General features: G+C 35.2%; 1 protein-coding gene across 1 annotated transcript; it reads right to left on the reverse strand.

Annotated features, from left to right (window-relative positions):
* Window positions 1–1,756: 1,756 nt before the first annotated feature.
* LOC134846820 (uncharacterized transporter R00093-like) lies at window positions 1,757–20,661 on the reverse strand. The gene is made up of 9 exons (XM_063864216.1): window positions 20,453–20,661; window positions 6,041–6,223; window positions 5,529–5,743; window positions 4,801–4,989; window positions 4,200–4,235; window positions 3,545–3,818; window positions 3,123–3,249; window positions 2,400–2,569; window positions 1,757–2,043 (listed from the first exon to the last, which is right to left on the reverse strand). Exons 2-9 carry the CDS (start codon window positions 6,201–6,203, stop codon window positions 1,757–1,759), a joined length of 1,461 nt encoding a protein of 486 aa, XP_063720286.1. The 5' UTR covers window positions 6,204–6,223; window positions 20,453–20,661.
* Window positions 20,662–21,050: the final 389 nt, after the last annotated feature.

Here is a 21,050-nt window from a genome sequence, read left to right on the forward strand (position 1 = left end):
GAATCAAGATTCGAATGGCATTAAAAATATTTCAAAAACAAGTAGAGAAAAACCGTTTCGAAGCATTTGAGTTTTAATCTATTTTCGAGCAAGGAAAGCAATTGATAGTAGACATCGAAACCTGCTCCTTTAGGCTGAAAAAACTTAATTTTACTGAATAGAAAATTAGTTTCAAAAGCTTCATTTTGAGTTTCCTGGGAAACAAAGTTTCTAAAACAATTTTTGAAAAACATTATTATCGATTGTGACTAATTTGCTAATATTTCGTAAAAATTTACGCGTTTTATACTTTTCTCATCACACCACGCACTACTTTTTTTTGTAGTTTTTTAATGAAAGTGGTCGGAACTTTCTGAGCTACTTGCACAGCAACTGGCTATCCTTTCTGGTATTATAAATATGTATTTAAGACTTTCATATTCATGTTTTACTATTAAAAATCACTATAATTTAACCTCAAAATCAAAGTAGTCTATTAAAATTTTCTCAGAACTTTGAGAGTTGAGCTTCAATTTAATTTTTTGTTTTTGAAAAATTAGGAAAAGACAAGAAAAATGACAAACACTATTTTTTGAATGTGCATTTTTTACTTTAGAAACAGATTTTAGTTTCCCTAATGACAATTACTTGTTACTCAATTGTTTTTCTTAGAGCAGCAGCGGTTCTCTCTGAAACATTTTATAGAGCTCTATCTTAATCTTTTCCCTCGTGGACAAATATTCTTAACCCTGTAAAAGTTGCAAAAACGAAAAAATGCTCTTAAAAACGGTTTCTAAATCACTGTTTTTTTTCTAATGACTATCGTTATAACTCCATATTGTTTTATTTGAATTTTGTTCTTAGTTTTTTTTGTTGTTTACTTGTCTGAAAAACTTCCAAAAATTTCGCTCCAATATGTAAACATTTTTGAAAAGGAAAATATCAATCACCAAAATTTTTCATTTCAATAAAATCGGTTTTTTAATCATTGAAAATGGGGAGGAACTTTTTATTTGGGTGTGTTTTAGATTTTTTTTCACGCAAAATCAGGTAAAAAAAATAATCGGATCAGTTTGATTGATAGTTTATATAAAAAACCCTTTGAATCAAGATTCGAATGGCATTAAAAATATTTCAAAAACAAGTAGAGAAAAACCGTTTCGAAGCATTTGAGTTTTAATCTATTTTCGAGCAAGGAAAGCAATTGATAGTAGACATCGAAACCTGCTCCTTTAGGCTGAAAAAACTTAATTTTACTGAATAGAAAATTAGTTTCAAAAGCTTCATTTTGAGTTTCCTGGGAAACAAAGTTTCTAAAACAATTTTTGAAAAACATTATTATCGATTGTGACTAATTTGCTAATATTTCGTAAAAATTTACGCGTTTTATACTTTTCTCATCACACCACGCACTACTTTTTTTTGTAGTTTTTTAATGAAAGTGGTCGGAACTTTCTGAGCTACTTGCACAGCAACTGGCTATCCTTTCTGGTATTATAAATATGTATTTAAGACTTTCATATTCATGTTTTACTATTAAAAATCACTATAATTTAACCTCAAAATCAAAGTAGTCTATTAAAATTTTCTCAGAACTTTGAGAGTTGAGCTTCAATTTAATTTTTTGTTTTTGAAAAATTAGGAAAAGACAAGAAAAATGACAAACACTATTTTTTGAATGTGCATTTTTTACTTTAGAAAAGCTGTTGAAAAAAGACAATGAATTAAATCAGAAACTAAGCTAATCTAATAAATAATAAAGAAAATGATTTCAGTTTCAGTTAAGACTATCATAATTTTCAACCCTTCTTTTTTGCACGTTAAGTTTAACAAAGTGATATGCCATGCCCAATAAGACACATAGAATAGCACCGATCAGGGAATACAGAAAAATTAATGATTTCAAGCCCTCTTTGATGATGCACGCATAAGATAAGAGGCATAAAAATAGACAGACAACTGTGCCTGGAATTCCGAAGGGCGATTTGTAGCATGTCCTGTTGGGGTATTTCATCACGAGCTTGATATGTGACGCACATTGCAGGAAATATGAAACGAGAGCACCTAAAAAAATACGATTGGTGGTTTGGCTCGAGGGCAAGTTCGGGAATGTGAATATCACCATTTTACTTTGTCTCAGGTATTTTAGTAACAAAAGTAATAATTTTTCTTGAAAGTATTGTTATATATTTATTTCCGAAAATAAGATAGCGTGACGATCAGACGGTGTACCTTATCTGAAATTACTCTATGAGTACAGTAACCTATAATATAACTCAATCCCTTTAAACTACTTGATATGAATCGGAGAAAAACTTTTTTCGCTCCCGCGTTGTGCACAGAAAAATGAAGAAAGGCATGTTAATTTTTCGTAGCTCCGTACTGATTTTTTTTTAATTTAAGTTCTATAAATTGCTTACCAAACAACGCCATATTGATCAGTGCAGATCCTACTTGATCGTCTCCACCTGTTATGCAATACAATAAGGCAGTTATTGCGTAACTCAGCACCGATGACGTAATCAGCGCGATATACGGAGTGTCTGCTTTGGGCAACAGACGTGACAGAGGAGCCGGCAGAAGTCCGTCCCTTAACAATTGCTTTTTTATTACACAAGTCAAATAAAAAAGCGAAAAACTACGAAAAAAGCAAAATTATCCACGAAAAAACTACGTGAAAAGTAGTCTGAAACTGTAAGAGCTTTCAGTTCTTAAAATTATTTTAAACAGACTTATGAAGACTGAAATTAAGTCAGCCCAAATTTTGAGCCTTGACCCACTGAAAATTTATTCAAGCGGATACAAAACCGAGAAATCTGTAACGTTCCCATTGAACGATTCTATACCATTCCCCGTGATAGAGTGGTGAAAGAAGGGCTAACAAAATTTTGAATTTTGGCACTTTTTGTTTCCTTTGTTATTATTTTTGCTAAACTTCGTGCAAACATCTCCACGTTTTTTGTCCTTGTTTTTTGTTTAATTTCAAAGGCCCTGGTTATGTGGCTCGTGTGATATGCTTAAAGTTTTACGAGTCATATGTAGTTATGAATTGTTCTAGTGGATAAACAGTTTAAAGTAGGAAGGGGCTGGTTGATACATAGCAGGTAGTCATAGGATGTAATCATAGCATGCTGGCCTCTTGCCTGGACATGGCGAAAAGAAGTCTTCCGGCGCAAAGGAGGAAAGACATACAACTTGCCACGAATCCCACCACAATGACCCAGGAGAAGTACTCGAACCAATTGCCATGATTTACTATAGTGCGGTAGCCTATAACACATTTTCTATCTGGTTGCAAGGAACAGGGGTTCAAAGAGATATTTGATGAGTTTCACATTGCAATTTTTTGTCGAGTTTTTTTCTGCGCCTTAGCCTTTATTATTTTTTCCACAAACTTAACCTTAAAACCAGTTTCTGACGGAACCACCGTTGTCTCAAATTTTTTTGCCAAAGTTTTTTTAGACTCCATTCTTAGTAATTATTTCATAACATGCATACGTGAAAGGCAATTGATGGATTCCTATCGTTAACAGCCTTAGATCTATTGGCGTATAATTATTCTAACCAGTGAGCAGCGGCGAGTTGTCAGTTGAAATAGCATAGGCACCCGGCTCTATGGCACAGCTAAACAGCAAAGTACACCCAGACAACACTGTCAAAGTAGCCATAGCTGAGAGTATGCCCACGACCACCTTCTTTGAGTCATCTGACCCCTCCCCCACCACCATGGGGATCTCTTCTATGCCCAGGTAGAACCAGAGGGCAAAAGATACTCCGGCTGACAGCCCATCTAGTCCGTTTGGATAGAGCCAGCGTTGAGGACATGCCGAGGAGTTGCCCTAAATAAATGCTTCATAAAAACGATATACTCTCCCCCACATTCAATATTCAATCATTCAAAATTTCTTTTCTCCGTATTTAATAACTAAGGATACAACCCCATAAAACAAGTATTCTGAAAAGAAACCCAAAAAACTGAATGAAATTAAAGAACACAAAGAATCTTTACAGTGTTTTTTTTTCGTATTGTGCAAGTCCAATTGAAGACTAAAACATGATCGGAACATTCTGTTAATTTCCCAGCAACAAGCTGCTAATGTTCAAAATGGCCTTTCAATTTACGTACTTTTTGTCTTCTATAGGATAATTCTGTTTTTTTTTTCATACCAAGAGACCTACAAAATTGAAGAAGTTTTAGCCCAATATGAAACAATACTCACTGAAAGATCGTCTGAGTCGCAATTTCCGAGCACCCACTGAAATGACACAATTACGGTTCATAGAAAATATGGATCTACATTTGACCGAAATGATCTCTCTGCTTTTAACGGTTCAGCTATTTTTAAACTTTGAGTTAACCGCCTAAAAGGTAAAAGTTTTTGATCAAAATTATCAAAATTAACTTTCATCCAATATTCGGGCAGCGTAAAATTTACACTAGAGATTTTTTGTTTCATGTGTTCAGAAGAGCTTAACGTATTTTAAACTCATAAGTAGAAGCTTGATATATTAACGAAGCTCCGCATCTTTCGAAATCTATTAATCTATTTCTACTACATTATAATTTATATCAAATATTTTTGACTGGTCTCCCTGTAAATAGATCTTCAAGTGACTTCAGTGCCAACATACTTCTGATTTGAGAATGACACGAGGGCAAAAGTTTTCTAAAACTCCAAAAATAGGTTTTTTTTAGATGAAATCTCTGTGATCGCCAATTTGATGATCATTTGGGATTTCAGCGAAATATATTTTAAAAAATTTCAGATGTATTTTCGTGAAAAATTATAAACCACGCTAAAAAATGTTAGATCATCGCACCTTGTCGAAATTGAATTTGGGAATGGCTCCTAGATAGAACACCACGAGCACAGTCACAGAGATGAGGGTGATGGCTAGTTCCACGTGGAAAGAGAACTTGAGTCCGACCACATTCACCAGTGTGAAGAAGAGGACGAAGGCAAGCCACCAGAGGGGTTGCCAAGAGGGATCCGTGTCGGTTATCTGCACCTGAAATAACACCTAATCTTCACCTAATGAACATCTTTGAGTGGGAGCAAAACAGCGGTTCTAATTAAAGGAGAGAACAGACTTGGCTTATTTCAGAAGGAGAGTTGCTTATTTTGCGCTTTAAAATTGAAGCAAAGAATTCTCACAGTCTGTTTCCCATTATAGCCCCCCTCCCCCCGCTCTCAGGCTAAAAGAACCGCTGAGCTTCATACGGGGAGCTGCTGTGGGTCCCCTGATAAGACTTTTTCGTTTTCTAATTTTTAGTTTAATTTTTGTACTGTTACTAGTTACGCTGAAGCAACGAGCACGGATCACTCGAATTGTTATAAAATATTGAAGGAATATTAAGGAGGATGCGCAATTCGTTTAAGAAATCCAATAGCATTTGACCTTTTTTGCAATTTTGGTCAGCTTTTAACTATGTAGTTTAGAGATTTTAAAAGAAGTGTTAAAAATCATCAATACAGGTGAATGAAAGAGCGAGACAATTGGTGGTCGGGGGTGGGGGGGGGGGGGGGTTGATTTTTTATGAGACTGACCATGTACGATCCAATGGCGTATATGCCCACTCCCCCCACTGTGATAACTTTCAGGGCCTCACAAAGCCCACTGAGGAAGCCCAAGTTGGGTCCCAATAGAGCAGAGACATAGGTGTATGGACCCCCTGCGTCTGGTTTGAACGAGGCCAGCTCAGCTATGCACAGGCTAAGCAGCAGGTACAGTACTGTCACCAGTCCCAGAGAGATACACGCACCTGGAAAGGAGGCGCAGAATTGGAAATTTAAGTGACCAGAGATAATTTCAAGGTCAAATCAAGAACAAGAGAATAAAAGAATCAAGTTGATGCAGGGTATAAAACGTCATAAAACTTGTGTTTAAAGCAATCGAAAACGTATTCTAAGAAACCTGCTTTGTTCAAGCTTTCAGCTTGAAAAATTTTACACAAAAAAAATACAATTCGCTTAATAAATAATTTTTTTAGCTTGGTTGTATTGGAAAAAATGCCTTTTTGCCACCTTTTTGGTCAATTATATTTTTAGCGAACTATTACCCAGAAATCCACCGACAAGTGACGACTGCCAGCCAAAGAAGTCGCCGGCAATGACTGCCCCGACTCCCATTGCCCATATATGGTACACCTTCGTCTGATGCAGACCCGGGGCACTCAAGGTAACGTCACCCTGGTTATAATTCATGGCTCCGGAGGGATCCATTTTGGGAGTTCAACTGGTACCTGCAGAGTGCAGGAAACAACAATTTCGCACATTTTAAACGCAAAAAAGCTGACAAAGAATAATGTTTTTCCCCTTTATTCAAAAAAATACAAATACACTCCTAGCAATTTAGGATTTGCACAGGTTTGAAGAAAGGAAAAGATTTCAAGAACTAAATTTGGAAATATGCTTTTGGCCAAACCTAATTAAGCTGTGCATTCTCTGATAAAATGTTACTTTGTTGTAGCTAATTCTAAGTTAAAACTATTAAAAAGAATAAGAATTAAGATGAATTAGTCGGTAAGTTAAAACATTAAACTAGTGAGAGATCATTCTCTCCGCCGGAGAGAATGGCTAATGAAGGTCATAACTAAGTGACCAGTTAATTAAATAAGTATGTTTAGCAATAATTGCAAAACCTGATGTAAAATCACAACATTCCCTTAAGCAGGAAAAAATTTAAATTGCAATATTTTAATGCACAATAACTAACTATGACTGACTCCTTTCTCCCCCTTTAAGGACGAGGAAAGAAAATTAAAGCGCCTTAAGATGAGGTACTAACACTAAGTAAGCTCCACTAGTGTTAAATGACAGCAACAAAGGTTATCCAGATTCCGATGGATAAGGGTTATGTTAAGATGAGATAAAGGCATCACGTTTTGGCACAACGCTGAATTTAGGACCACGTTTTATGAGTGAGGTCATGGTTTATAATGCGCGAGTGAAGAGGATATGATTTAAAGAAATTATGGGAGCAACAGATGATAATTTCTTTTGTAGGGTGAAATTTATCCGAAGGATAAAGTTGTCGAATTTAGCAAACACATTTTGGTAACTGGAAAATTAGCACCGGTTTACAAGGTAACATGCGTAGATAGCACATAATTTTAATGGAGTTGGTCTTGGTTTGTAAAACACAAACTGGAGTGAAGGCGAATTAAAGAATTTAGGAAAACACGTGAAGATGTCTTCTTTTTACTACATGAAATTTTATCCGCAGGGTTAAGTTCTTAAGTTTAGTGAACGGCCGTTAATATCTGAATGTTAGCACCGGTTTACTCAGTAATGTGTGTTATTTGGTAAGCCAGAATATCAGATTAAAGTATATCTAAGTGGTTATAAAGTTTTATAGTCTTTTAAAAAGTTTTCGAGTTCAGTGTTGAAAAGTTCACTATCAAGATCGGAGTGGTCGCCGAAATTTGCTATTTCCATTCTCAGTGATTCATCGGTTGATGAGTTTGACATTTGATCTGATGAAGATGATGAATCTGAATCTAGAACAATTAACTCCGCCGGATTCGTCTTGTTGATTGTCTCATGTGGTTCCTCAATCTCTAACACAATAGGCTCGGCCGCCGAACCAGAGGCTTCTTGGACACTCTCTACGGCATCAATAAAGTAACGTTGACCATAAAATTTTGGTGGGCCGACATTTCTACTAGAGCGACGGATAGGAATTTTACCGGGTATTATGGCAGGACTGTTGGATATAGTGCACTCATCCGTTGAGTCACTTATCTCATACACCGGAAAGTCTGTGTTTGAGTCGGTCTCCGTCGGATTATGCTCAACTTGTAAGTCATTTTGTCCAATGGTGTCGTTTTCCCCTCCCTGATTTGCGGTTCTCTGATCCGCCGAGTTAGATGTTCGGCTGGCTGGCACTATACTTATTGGGCACTCATATGATTGATCCATGGGTTGTTCACTGATTGGGAAACTGTCGTTTTCTAAAATCTCAGATTTTATTTCAGGATTGGTTATAGTAGAATTAAAATTATTTCCGATTGAGATGTGAGGTGTAAGTGAATCCGAAATAAAGCGCTCTCTGGCTACGTCTCTACAAGGAAAACCGCCCGCTATCCATTCCCATTCACTAGTATCCGAAATATCCGAAGGAATTAGCATAGATTCATCCGAAGCGAGGTAACCTGGATGAGTTGGTGACTTCTTTGAGCGTCGTGTCTGTCTTCTTGTCGGGATGGATGATGATCCAGAAATGCGTGTCCTAGTTAGGTTATCGGATGATGTCGGGTCTAATTGTCTGGTCCTTCTTTTTGTTGACTTCTTGGGTTTTGGTTTTCTTTTTGAGCCTTCCAGTTTCTGACCTACTTCAACATTAGGGTTAGAAAAGTACGGGAATGAAATGTTTCCTCTAAAAGGTCTGATTTTATTTGAGGTAGAGATAGGAATCGCAATGTCGGATTTTCGTATTATTTTTCCGTCGGATAACTTAACTGTCGAAGTCGAAGAATTTATAATTCTTTTGTTTAGTTCTTTATAAAAACAGTCTCGGTTGATATTACCATTAGTTTTCCGAAGGATTTTACCTTTAAAAGGGCTTTCGATTGGTATTCTGTTTTGAGTCATTTTCGAGGATGAAGCATAGTCTGTATCGTAGCCTTTTTCAGTCGGATTTTGGTTCTTCTTCGCAATCAAATCGTCCTTGTATCCGTCCTCTATTCTATCATCCGCGTTCCAATCCTTAGCTCGATCCTTAGACAATATTGATTTCCCTTTGTCTAAAATTCCAAAGGAAGGTTTACCCGAAGCTAATTGTTTCCAAATAGTATTTGGTTTTCTGTTATAGTGGATCTCGAAAGGTGAGCATTTAATTTTTGATTGGAAAGTAGAACGTAGGTTCCAAATGATTTTTGAAACGGCATTTTGCAGTGTGGTTTTATGATGTTCTTTTGAGATAGCCAGTAGTTTGATTTTTACAGTGTGTACAAGTTTTTCGACTAATCCGTTGGAACGGTGATCGCCTACTGTACAAAAGATTATTTTGATGTTGTTAGAATCGCAGAATGATTTGAAGTCTTGACTTGTAAAGCAAGTAGCATGATCCACCCTTATAGAATAAGGTATCCCGTGTAAGAATATGTAGTCTTGTAAAAATTCTATAACTGTCTTTGAAGAGGTAGATGATGTAATTTTTGCGACGGAAATTTAGAAAATCTGTCAATACAAAGTAAAATGTATTTATTTGACCCCCAATAAGAATCCAAAGGACCCGCGAAATCTAAATTAAGTTCTTCATTTGGTTCTGATAATGGATGAAGTTCACTAATTTGTGAATTAGGAATAACAGATTTTATATTCTTACCCGCCGATGTACACTCTGAGCAATTAATTCCATGAAAGTAGATTTGTCTGTTAATGTGGGGCCACCAAATGTATTGGGCCAAATATTTCATTCCGAATTGACATGGATGTGTTTCGTGGAGGGTCTTCATCATCGCGTTTCGTATGGTAAATGGAATAACGAGTTTGCCGTCCATGTAAAGTAATCCATCGGATTCGTGAAGGTCTCGGGTGAAATGTTTGAAATAAGGAGAATCTGCATTAATCTTCTCCACCTTATTTTGAAGTGCTTTAACAATAGGGCTTAACATGGGATCGTCTTCTGTCAAGAGAGCCACTAACTTGGCGTTAAATAAAATATTTAAATCCAAGGGTCGATCCGGCAACTTCAAGTTTTCACGGTATTTTTTAACAAGATTGATATGATTTGGTAAAAGTTTGAATTCTAAATCTACGGAAATACCGGAAGTGGTGGGATTAATTACAATATTCTTATGATTCATATTAACAGTATCTACAATTTTTTTTATCTACAGGTGAATTAATTAGGCTACAATTAAGAATTAAAAAATAAAGAAATGCGGAATTTGAAATGGAAATAATTAAAGTATTTGTGTTGGAATAATCCGTTGGAATACAATTTGAGGTACAAAATTCTGTTCTTCTGTGATTGAATGAGCAAATTGGAAAAGACGAGTTAATAAGTTTTAGTACTGCTGCTATTAGGTAATTACGTAATAAGACGTAGTCGGAATTTTCCAGATTGAGACCAATGGCTGAGCAAGTAGTTCTTAGTTTCTCCGACGGATTTAATGATTTATTAATCTTATTAATGTTTGCTACTACGAATTCTTCGTCGTAATGTGATGTTGGGAGGGCTTTTCCGGATGGAATTCTAGAAATAAGGTCAGTGAAGCCCATGTCTTTTCCTGCGATATGTTTGATTGAGAAATTAAAAGGTAATAATCTGTCTACCCATCTTGTTAATCTACTGTGGTAGGTTTTATTTCCGTGGTTTGGTGAAAGAGCGGATAATAGGGCCTTGTGATCAGTGATTATTTCGAAATCAGATCCGTAAAGGTAATTTTTATAATGCTCAACATCCCAAACAACCCCTAGAAGTTCGAGTTCGTTAGTAGAGTATTTAGACTCGTGAGGATTTAAAAAACGTGACGCAAATGAGATTGTTTTCCAATCGTTCCCATGGAGTTGTTCCAGCGAGGCTCCAAGTCCATTGTGTGATGCGTCTGTTTTCACTCTAGTTTTTCGTTTTACGTCGAAATGTGTATTCTCTGTTAGGTTTACGATTTCTTCTTTTATTCTTTCAAACGCTTTTGTATGATCATCGTTCCATTGGAATATTGATTTCTTATTTAGGAGCGGTCGGAGTGGGCTTCCTAAGGATGCAAGGTTTGGGACGAATTTAATGTATTGGTTTATAGAACCAAAAAATGATCGTAATTCTTTCAGATTCTTCGGTATAGGTAGGTCTTTTATAGCTTTCGATTTGTCGAATAACGGGGTAATTCCTGATTTAGAGATTTTAAATCCCAACCATTCTATTTCTTTTTGAAAGAATTTACATTTTGACCATTTTACGGCAAAGTTGTATTCGTCGAGGGTCGATAAAATTTTTAATACAATATTCTTGTGGTCTAAGAATGTTCCTTTGGAAGAGATTAAAATGTCGTCCAAGTAACAGTTAGTAAATGGGATTGAACCTAACGTAGAGTCCATTACTCTTTGAAATTCGTTGGGCATATCCCCTAAGCCGTAAAAACCAGTTAAAAATTGGTAAGTACCCGTAATGTCACCGCCCACGATACTGAAGTTACATTGGTTACTAGTAAATTTGTCTAATGCTAATTGACTGTATGCATTTTTTAAGTCTAAGTTAGTAAACCACACTTCTCCAACGGAATCATTAGTAATTTGTGCCGCGACGTTGTCTACAAGTTCGTGGATGTTTGGCATTTGATATTTGTTCTTGTAAATCTGTTTGTTTATGAATTTGGAATCTAATGCCAGTTTGATGGATTTGTCTTTTTTGCAAGTGATGACTATTGGGCTAATAAATCTGTCTTCGTCGCAATTTTCTAATTTTTTAATATGTCCCTCTGCTTTTAATCTATTGAGTTCTGTTTTTACCGCGTCCAGTAAATGGAGGGGAACTCGTCTTCCTTTTAGTTGAATTGGTTTTAATGGTTCGTGAAAATGGGTAATTTTTATTTGATTTTTGATTTTTCCAATCCGAAGGAATAAATTTTTAAATGACTTTGATATATTAAGGATTTCCCTATCTTGGTTTGTTTGGGAAATGGAATTTATTGACTTACACTGCTTGTTGGTCTGGAAATGTGGAAAATGTTTCTGAGAGACTTCTATTCCCACTTTTGGAAGGTTGTCGTTTCCTAAGATATTCCTTTCATGTCCTTCGGTTAGGAAGAATTGACAGTCGTTGTCTGACCAACCATTTGAGAATATCGGAATCTTCACCTTTCCAGTGATGTTTATGGCATTATCCGTGAATCCACAGTAAAGGTCTCTAGTTGTCTTATCCACCGGATAAATTTTCAAGTAGGGATCGCGTAATTTCAATTCGTGAAGTACGTTTTTCTTAAGAAAGCTCACCGGGCTAGCTGAATCCACTTGAATGTTTAAAATTACTTGGTTTTCTTTTCCGAGTCCGATGTTTAATAATTTCTTCAGTTCCTTTCCGTCGTTATCAAAAATTGTAGTTACATTTAGTACAGAGTAATCGTCGTTTTCACTTTGTCCAGATTCCGACCATGCGTTTATGACGCCGCAACATTCTCTATCCGTGTGGTCGTTATTTACATCCGGAAAATCCGACGGATTAAAATCTGTATTATCTACAATTTGAGTATTTACAATGTTTACATTTTTACGTCGAGATCTACAAAGTCTGGTGAAATGACCTTTGAATTTACAAGAAGTACAAGTCGTGTCCTTTGCTGGGCAAACTGCTAAGTGTCCTTTTGAGAATGAACCGCCACACTTCATACAGCTGTTACTTCTTTCGATGTTGAGAGTTGGTTCTCTTTTGACGTTAAAATGGTTGTTTGGTTTATATACAGATGATCCGTTGGATTTAAAATTATTAGTTAACTTCAAGTGATTCAGAATTCCTTTTTCATCGATGAGTGCTACGTTTAGTGCTTCGCGTGGAGGGAGGGTTTCTGTTAATAATTTCCTTTGGATGTCGTAGTTTTTCATATTATTTATGAAAATATCTCTTATCCACTCTTCTTCTCCTGCGGATATGTCGCACTTTTTCGCCATTTCAGCTAAGGCACCCCAAAATTGTTCGAGGGATTCTCTGTCGCGTTGTTTTCTATTTAACAGTTTATGTCGTTCAAATGTGACATTTGATTTTCTTACGAAAGCAATCGCTAAGAACTCCCAGAATTCTTTAAAGGAAATTTGTAAGACTTTCACCTTGGTAGATTTCTGTCCGAAGATCCTTTTTCCTTCATTTCCCAATGCCAGATATAAGACCGAACGTAATTTCTTGTCTGCTTCTTCTATTCGCATTCCGTTAAATTTCTTAGTTTCGGTTTTTATCGAAGCTGTTTCTTCTTCGTCATATCGTCTTTGTTCTTGGGTATTTCTCTCCAATCTCAAGCGTCTTTGGGCGTCTGTTTCACCGTCCGGTGGGTTTTCCAAATTTGGTGGTAGTGGATGTTGTCTCTCCGACGGATTGAGTAGATTTTCTATATCTATGTTTTCTTTAGCAATTATAGCTAATTGAAACAGATCACTCCAATCTTCCCAAGGAATGGGTGGGTCTACCGTATGGTTTTTCCAAAAGGGAGGTATTCCTCTCACGTTGGATTCGTTAGATGACTGCGCCATGATAAAATGTTACTTTGTTGTAGCTAATTCTAAGTTAAAACTATTAAAAAGAATAAGAATTAAGATGAATTAGTCGGTAAGTTAAAACATTAAACTAGTGAGAGATCATTCTCTCCGCCGGAGAGAATGGCCAATGAAGGTCATAACTAAGTGACCAGTTAATTAAATAAGTATGTTTAGCAATAATTGCAAAACCTGATGTAAAATCACAACATTCTCAAAAGATCTTTTTCACAAAAATGAAAGGTTTGGTTTGAAAGTTAGCCTAACAAACAAGGTTCTAGTAGATAGCAATGAATAGAATTGTGAAAATCGAGTCCGCTAGAAGTAACGAAAATTCTAATTTTTTGAGAATCCTCCCGGTTTGGCCTCCATAGACCGATATGCTAATCGTATAATTTACTAAACTAAGCTTATAAAATGCTAGTCAAACAAGTGTCATTCATTTATGCGAAAATGGAAGAATCGAACTTTTAGAGAACACTTTTTTTAATTTTCATTACGAGGCTTAACAGAATGCAAAGAACAAATAACTAAAAAACTGTATTGCTCAAAACCGCTCCAACAGCAGCTTATTTTGAGAGAGTCCGTAATAAAACTTGCAAAACTCCGGAACAGTTCAAAAAATCCAGTGACAAATAATAGTATATATATTTAGCAAAATCCGTAACTGTAAGCGGAAACCGCAGCTTGCAGGCGGTATTTGCAAACTGTAATAGGATTTTTCAAACTGTGAGCGGAATCTGAAGATTGATGCGATCCCAGTAAATTATATGTTACGTTTTTATAGTAAGCCCATTGTTTTTATCAGGCTCAATCAAAAAAGTTTTAGCCGCGGTCAAAAATTCATACGCTGCACTTTTCTCCAGCAGGCAAGATAGTAGATCTTAGCTAAAAAAAAACAAAATTCAGGATCAGATGTAACCGTTGAACTACATTATAAATTTCAGGATTTCGGATAAAAATTATAGTTTAGCTGTTGGGTTTCTGAACTAAGTTTAAGGATATCCGATGAACTGATTAATTTTTATGCCGAGTTTCAGGATACTGGATTAAAAGATTAATATCCACACTGCCCATTAAAATATTAATATCAATATTAAAACCCACAAATGATTAATATCTATGCAGTTTTTCAGGATTTCGGATGACGAGATTAATTACGCATTGAAGCTTTATTTACATACGGAATTAAACATGCATTATACCGTTGCTCCGTTGTATAGTTTCCAACGCTAATCTTTAAAAAAAATGAGCTTTCTGATTTGTGCATTTTCGCAGTTATGATATCTCAATTATGATCTCAAGACAGGTTGCATTAGGGATTCAACCATGATTTTAGTCAACCAGTGTTTTTTGGTTTAAAATGATTGTAGATTCCAGTGACCATAACTGTCCTTGCTTTTAAATTCAACGTTTGCTAAGTGTTAATTCTAGCTCCAGCTATTATTTATTCACGCACAAACCTAGTTCAGTGTGATAAACAAATTTGCGGAATCCACTTACACTTTGAGGAGTCCACTTACATTTTGCGGAATCCGCCTAGCTTTTCCGAATCCCTTTACATTTGCGGATTTTGGAACATCTAGCCATGTTCGCTGGTTGCGGAATCCGCGAAAAACTAGTATGCCGAAAAAAATTTACGTTACACCTTTTTTCACTCGGAATTCAGGAAAATTTAAAAAGGGGAATCCATTTGCTTTTTCAAGGTGTTCAGCAAATTGTCTCTGCATTCCAGAGACCTACAGAAACCACACTGTGCGCCTATTTATTATACAGTTTGGCCTCGTAACTTTGGCATAAAAAAGGATGTATCATTTTTTAAAAAAATGTTGACAAAAAATTGTTAATCGTATAATTTTCATAGATGGAACTCTCATGACTAGTTTTTTTTGATGGCGGCATCAAAAGTTAAGAAACATACATTTCGTTAAACAAGAGTGTCACAATAGAAAGGAAGCAGAAATTGAAATTAGTCCTAAACAAAATTTTTGAATAGTAAAATGCTATAGCTAGAGTTGGGCAAATGAAAAAATCTCACAATAAAAATCAAAAACAGAACACGAAAAAAAGTAACTTGATTTCAATTATAATCTGTAGTCACTTAAAATCCGAATTTCATTCAATAATATCGACACCAACCTTATCTGACAGTTAATTAGAAAAAGGAAATTCATTTATTGTACCCACTCATTTACCAAATAGCAGAAACAAACGAAAAATAGGAAGGACTAGAGCGATACTATGTTCACTCTGCAGAATAAAAAACAGAATTTAGGTAGATTAGACCAAATAGACATCCTCTAAGAACCTGAAGGTACAGAATCGTTCAGGGAGGAGAGTAATAACTTGGTTCTGAGTTTGAAATTTCAACCAATCAGATTCGATTGTTTTATACGCAGCGCATAGAAGCTTCAGTATAAACTGAACGCTGAGGTCAAGGATCCTAACTTGGTCTATTCGGGTTAGGGGGAAGTTACCTACTGGATACTTTTTGCACAGTTTTTTCTCTTTAAGTCTAAAATGTTAAAGCGTGTTCAGTTTTTGGCTATTTTTCTTTGCCGACTTTCACTATCGCAACTGCAACCAAGTTTAAAGTCAAGAAAATTCTTATCAGTTTTTTCGAGCTACTTTTAGGATTTTCAGCTCTCTAACTGATATCTTTTATTGAAAGTCACTGAGAGAAGTTGCAAATTTTTGCAATGTTGTAAGCTATTGAGAGTGTTTAGTACAGTTACGGGACATGAGAATTACAAATTTGTGATTTTAACGAGCAAAAAAACAATTATTCTCTTAACGAGTGCATATATTTAAGATATAGGGATCAAACTTTGACACTTGCTATAGAAAACTATACGAAAGTACCTAAAGGGGCCCTAATTTGAGAAACGTTGTTTAGAAGGCGTGAACTAGCCAGTATCTCATTTTGGAAGTGTTCTTGCCGTGGAAACATCTTTGCAAACAACACAAAGATAATGATTGTAGTTTTTTTAGTTAAGTTGATAAATTGACATACGTATCATGCAGTCGAAAACAACATGCAGCAGAATTGAAAAAATTATTTGGCCGGAGTCAATAATTTAGCGCTGACGATCAAAAAAAGTCACCAAAAAACTGTTGCAGCTATGATGTGCGCAAGCTTTGATCAACCTTCTGGCTCCTAAGAACTTTAACATCTCCCAAGAATTTTAATTTGTCACCAAACTAGAAATGATGGTTTTTCGACAACTGACCAAGTAACTCTTCCAAATCTGTTGTATGTTGTTTTTCGGCGGCATAGGTAGTAAATCAAGTATACCATCTCCCGAAAAAACTAATATGTGCCCATAGATACAATTTCTAACCACGGCAAGAACGACTCTTAAATTAGTTATACTTTTTTACCTACGTTTTTGAAATAATTTTCTCAATTTTAATTCCATTCGAGTGTTTAATTAGAGTTTTATCAAGCAAGCGTCAAAAATTGAACCCTATATGTTCAGTAGGTGTACAGAAAAAAAAACATGAATAAAAATTTCGTTTTTTGCTGGTTGAAATCAAAAAGTTGTGGTTTTTTGTCCCGTGACTTTGATTTTAGTAGCAACTCTTGACGTGGTATGGGTTGGGGGCATTCCCTAAGTGTAATAAATAGTTCAAAAACACTTTGAACGGTGATCTTAGGATGGTGTTACTTCCAGAACGCTGCTAGCCATCGAGTTTGTTTTATAAAATACAAGGAAGGCTGTGGCAAGTACTAAATTTTTTCAGATAAATTAGTTAGAAAAACAAGCTAAGCTAAACATAGAAGGCTAAGACTTTAATCAGTTGTCTTTTATAGCTAGTGAATAATCTTCAATTACATAGCGACCAACGGTGCTGCTATTTTTTCAAACAAGACTGCTCGTATCACGGAAAAATCTTGAAACTTCCGACTCATTTTTTAAGGTCTATGAAGCAGTGTTTACCAAAATAAATCAAAAAAATATATTAGACCTTTATTTTTAAATCATTCTCACACTCGCTATGTAAAATATAAAGTATAGTTGCAAATTATATAGTTGATATATAGCTGCAAATTATAAGTATTAAATAGACCAAATAGCATACTTGAATTCAATTGAGTCGAAATTTGTGTCGAAATTTGAAAAAACTTTTTTTGAGTCGAAATTTGTCTAGAAAATACCACCTGGAACAAAAATTTTCTTTGAATTTTTTTGAACAAGTTTGACACCAGAAATAAAGAATAACGAGAAATAAAAAAAGTGCTCCGGCCAAAAATTACACTCTGCGCAATATTTCCTTCCAATTACTTTCAGTGGATGCAAAACAACACAAAACTAAACACAAGACTGCTCGTAAATTAAGCCATGTTTCTTCCAACAGCACTTAAATGAAAAATTGACAAAATAATTTTAAAAAGTTTTTATTTCATTAATTTGCCACCTACGCTTGTTACAACAACGCAATAAACCGAGCCTTTGTTATGCCAAGTTGGTCAATTAAGTAATTTTCAGAAACCCCATTTCACAAAAAATGATCACAGGCGAAAATATTTTAAGAGGCTAAATTTTTATATTATAATTTTGAGCTCAAGACAACAATATATCTCAGGTACAACAAAAACCGTTTAAAATGCTGAATAGCAAGTCGGAGATTGACTGAATAAAAAAACCATCCCAAGATTGAATATTTCGCACTGTCTAAAAACTCTTTCTTCAAAGCTCAATCAATTTGCACTTTCCTAACTTATTCGAGTCCATTTTTTCTATATGAGGCCAAACTGTACACTGGAGAGGAGCACAAATTAGTGTTTGTAGGTCTGTGGAATCCAGAGACAAGTTTTAAAGCATGTGAAAAAATGAGAGCGCGTTGGATTTCCAAAATTGTCGTGAAATGCGCCTGAAAAACTGTAAGCTAAATTTCATCGGCACATCGGTTTTTTGCTGATTTTGTAACAAGCGAAAATGGCTATTTGTTCTTGATTCCGAAAAAAAGCTCATTCCGAAACAGGTAAAAAAAGAGTCTGCAAAATTTGTAAGCAGAATTCGCAAATGTAAGCAAATTTTGCAAATTGTAGAGATTTTTTAAAAATTTTGTTCATTAAACTGAAATGAACCAGTTCTCGCGTACGAACGATTTCAAGCCAGAACTAGAAATATTATCTAGCAAAAGCGGAATTCATAAGCAAGGACTTAACAGTTGTCAATGAGTTCACGAACAAATCTTGAATTGTTACTTAACTAAGTTCTCCTGGCTATATCCATTATTACAAAAATATTCCAGTCAGCTGTTTTTGGGGTATTTGTTCGGAAACGAATCTTAATATCGAGTATGCAAAATCATCATTTGGGAATAGCGAAGTTGGGTTGTGATTTGGTAATACTTATGTGACTAAAACTCTTAGTTCCGACCAAATTGTTATTGAATAAAATTCTCTAAAAATTTAGGATATCATTTTGAACTAATTTAGGATTAATTGTAAATTCCTATCGCTTAAATCGATTTGTTATTTGGTTTGAAGTTCCGAATAAAATAAAATCTTGCATATAATTAATTTGAAAAGATTACAAGGAAGGCCAAAATAAAAAAATATATTTATAAATAACCCATGAATTTGTTTATTTTAGCTCGTGAAAATTGTTTTGGGGTTTGACAATTAGTTAGTAGATTTTTATCAAATTGAACTGTTGACAGTAAATGAGATTGAGTTGTTGGCATTGACTGAGATTAATTTAACTTGGATTGAATTGTTGTCAGTAAATGAGATTGAGTTTTTTACAGTATTGAGAGTTGACAGTTGGCAGTAATTGAAGTTGAACTGTTAGAAAGTCTCGCTGGTGACCCACAAAAACTATAATTGTTCCGACTTTCGATACGAAAGTAACGGAATAATTGTGCTCGGGATGGGTTTTTTTTTCTTCAGACAAATTTCGACTTTTTAACTAGCCATATTTGACGGAATTTTTTTATATCATTCAAAAGTTATTGTTGTCCTGAGCTTAAACTTGAAAAGATATTTCACCTGTGATCATTTTTCGTAAAGCTATGAGGGTTTAAAGATTGCCATTTTGGCCATTTTGACCAATTTGGGACAATTAACGCGCAATATAATTCGCGCTATTAACGCGTAAGCGAGATTTAATCCGTCTTATAAATCGTTCCAAATTGGTTTAACGAAGCTTATTTGCCAGAATTGATTTGTTACAAGGAATGAAATTTATCTTTTTGTGCTTTATAGGGCGTGTGGGGGGATGATTTTCATTTAAAAAATTCAAATTTTAGAAAAAAAAATTTCATTTTATTTTATTTCATTTAATTTTTTTATGTATTACTGCTGCTCAATAAACCTTAAAAGGCAGTCGGAACATTCAGGGCTTCGCCCTGATACGAGCAGTCTTGTTGTTCCGACTTTCGGTACGAAAGTAACGGAATATTTGTGCTCGGGGTGGGTTTTTTTTTCTTCAGACAAATTTCGACTTTTTAACTAGCCATTTTTGACGGAATTGTTTTTTATCATTCAAAAGGTATTGTTGTCCTGAGCTTAAATTTGAAAAAATATATCACCTGTGATCATTTTTCGTAAAGTTATGAGGGTTTAAAGATTGCCATTTTGACCAATTTGGGACAATTAACGCGCGATATAATTCGCGCTATTAACGCGTAAGCGGAGATTTAATCCGTCTTATAAATCGTTCCAAATTGGTTGAACGAAGTTTATTTGCCATAATTGATTTGTTACAAGGAACGAAATCTATCCTTTTGTACTTTATATGGCGTGTGGGGGGATGATTTTCATAAAAATTTCAAATTAAAAAAAAAAACTCGTTTTATTTTATTTCATTTAATTTTTTAAATGTTATTACTGCTGCTCCATAAACCTTAAAGGCAGTCGGAACATTCAGGGCTTCGCCCTGATACGAGCAGTCTTGTTATATTTGTTTTTGGATTCCTGAAACAAAATGCGAATTAAGCTTACAGTTTGCAGATTCAGATTCTGTTTACAGTTGCTGACTCCGCAAAAGCACAATTTTTCAATGCACAAACAATATGATTTGTGTGCGTGTTCCACAAAATGTTCTGGGTTTCGCAAAGAAGTCTTGTTTTGGAGCAATTTTCAGCAATAGATCGTTTTGATTTTCAATTTTTCACAATTATTTGTGTTTTTCAGAGATTCAAATATATGTTGAGAAAAAAAAAACACTCTGAGTTGGAACAATAAGAAAAATTGTTAATCGAACAACAGGCTCTTTCAACTTCTTTTGTTCGCCTCAAAAAATGAACTCTCTATCGAGTTTTACACTGCTACTCACCGTTAGTATTTCTAACAGCTATTGGCGCGAAACTTTTTCAATAAAAAACCTAATACGATTGAAGTAATCGTCGGTTTTAGGAAATTCTTGCCACATTTTATAAATAACATGTCAGAATTTAACTTGTTTGTTTCATCCAGCAGACAATGAATAAGTTCAATAGAGTAAATGTACAAGTCAAATAGAGCCAAACCGTGGTAACACGTGGTAGCCTAGAGTCAAACCGTAGTAACATTTGTACCTTTCTTCTATCAAACTACAACGGCTAAAATTATATATTGAGTTTCAATGAGAAAGCAATGGTTGAGAGACTAAAGCTATCTTAAGCCATAGCAGTCAGAAAATCTTGAAGCTGAACCTGAATATTCATAATTTAGACCCAGAAAGTGAAGTTGGCTGAAGTGAACTATTGTTTGTTTGCCATCATGATCACATCCAGGGGCGGATCTAAGATTTTGACGACCTTTTTTTTTTTTTTTAGGTCGACCAAATTGATTTTTCGAGCTCTCCCAAAGCACGGTTTTGTCCCTATTTTGGCCGAATTTTTTGCGCCGCAGGCAAAATTTTGAAAAAACAGTCAAAAAAGCCGTTTTTGGGC

The sequence above is a fragment of the Symsagittifera roscoffensis genome, chromosome 5, assembly GCF_963678635.1.
Source record: "Symsagittifera roscoffensis chromosome 5, txSymRosc1.1, whole genome shotgun sequence".
Taxonomy (NCBI): Eukaryota; Metazoa; Xenacoelomorpha; order Acoela; family Convolutidae; genus Symsagittifera; species Symsagittifera roscoffensis.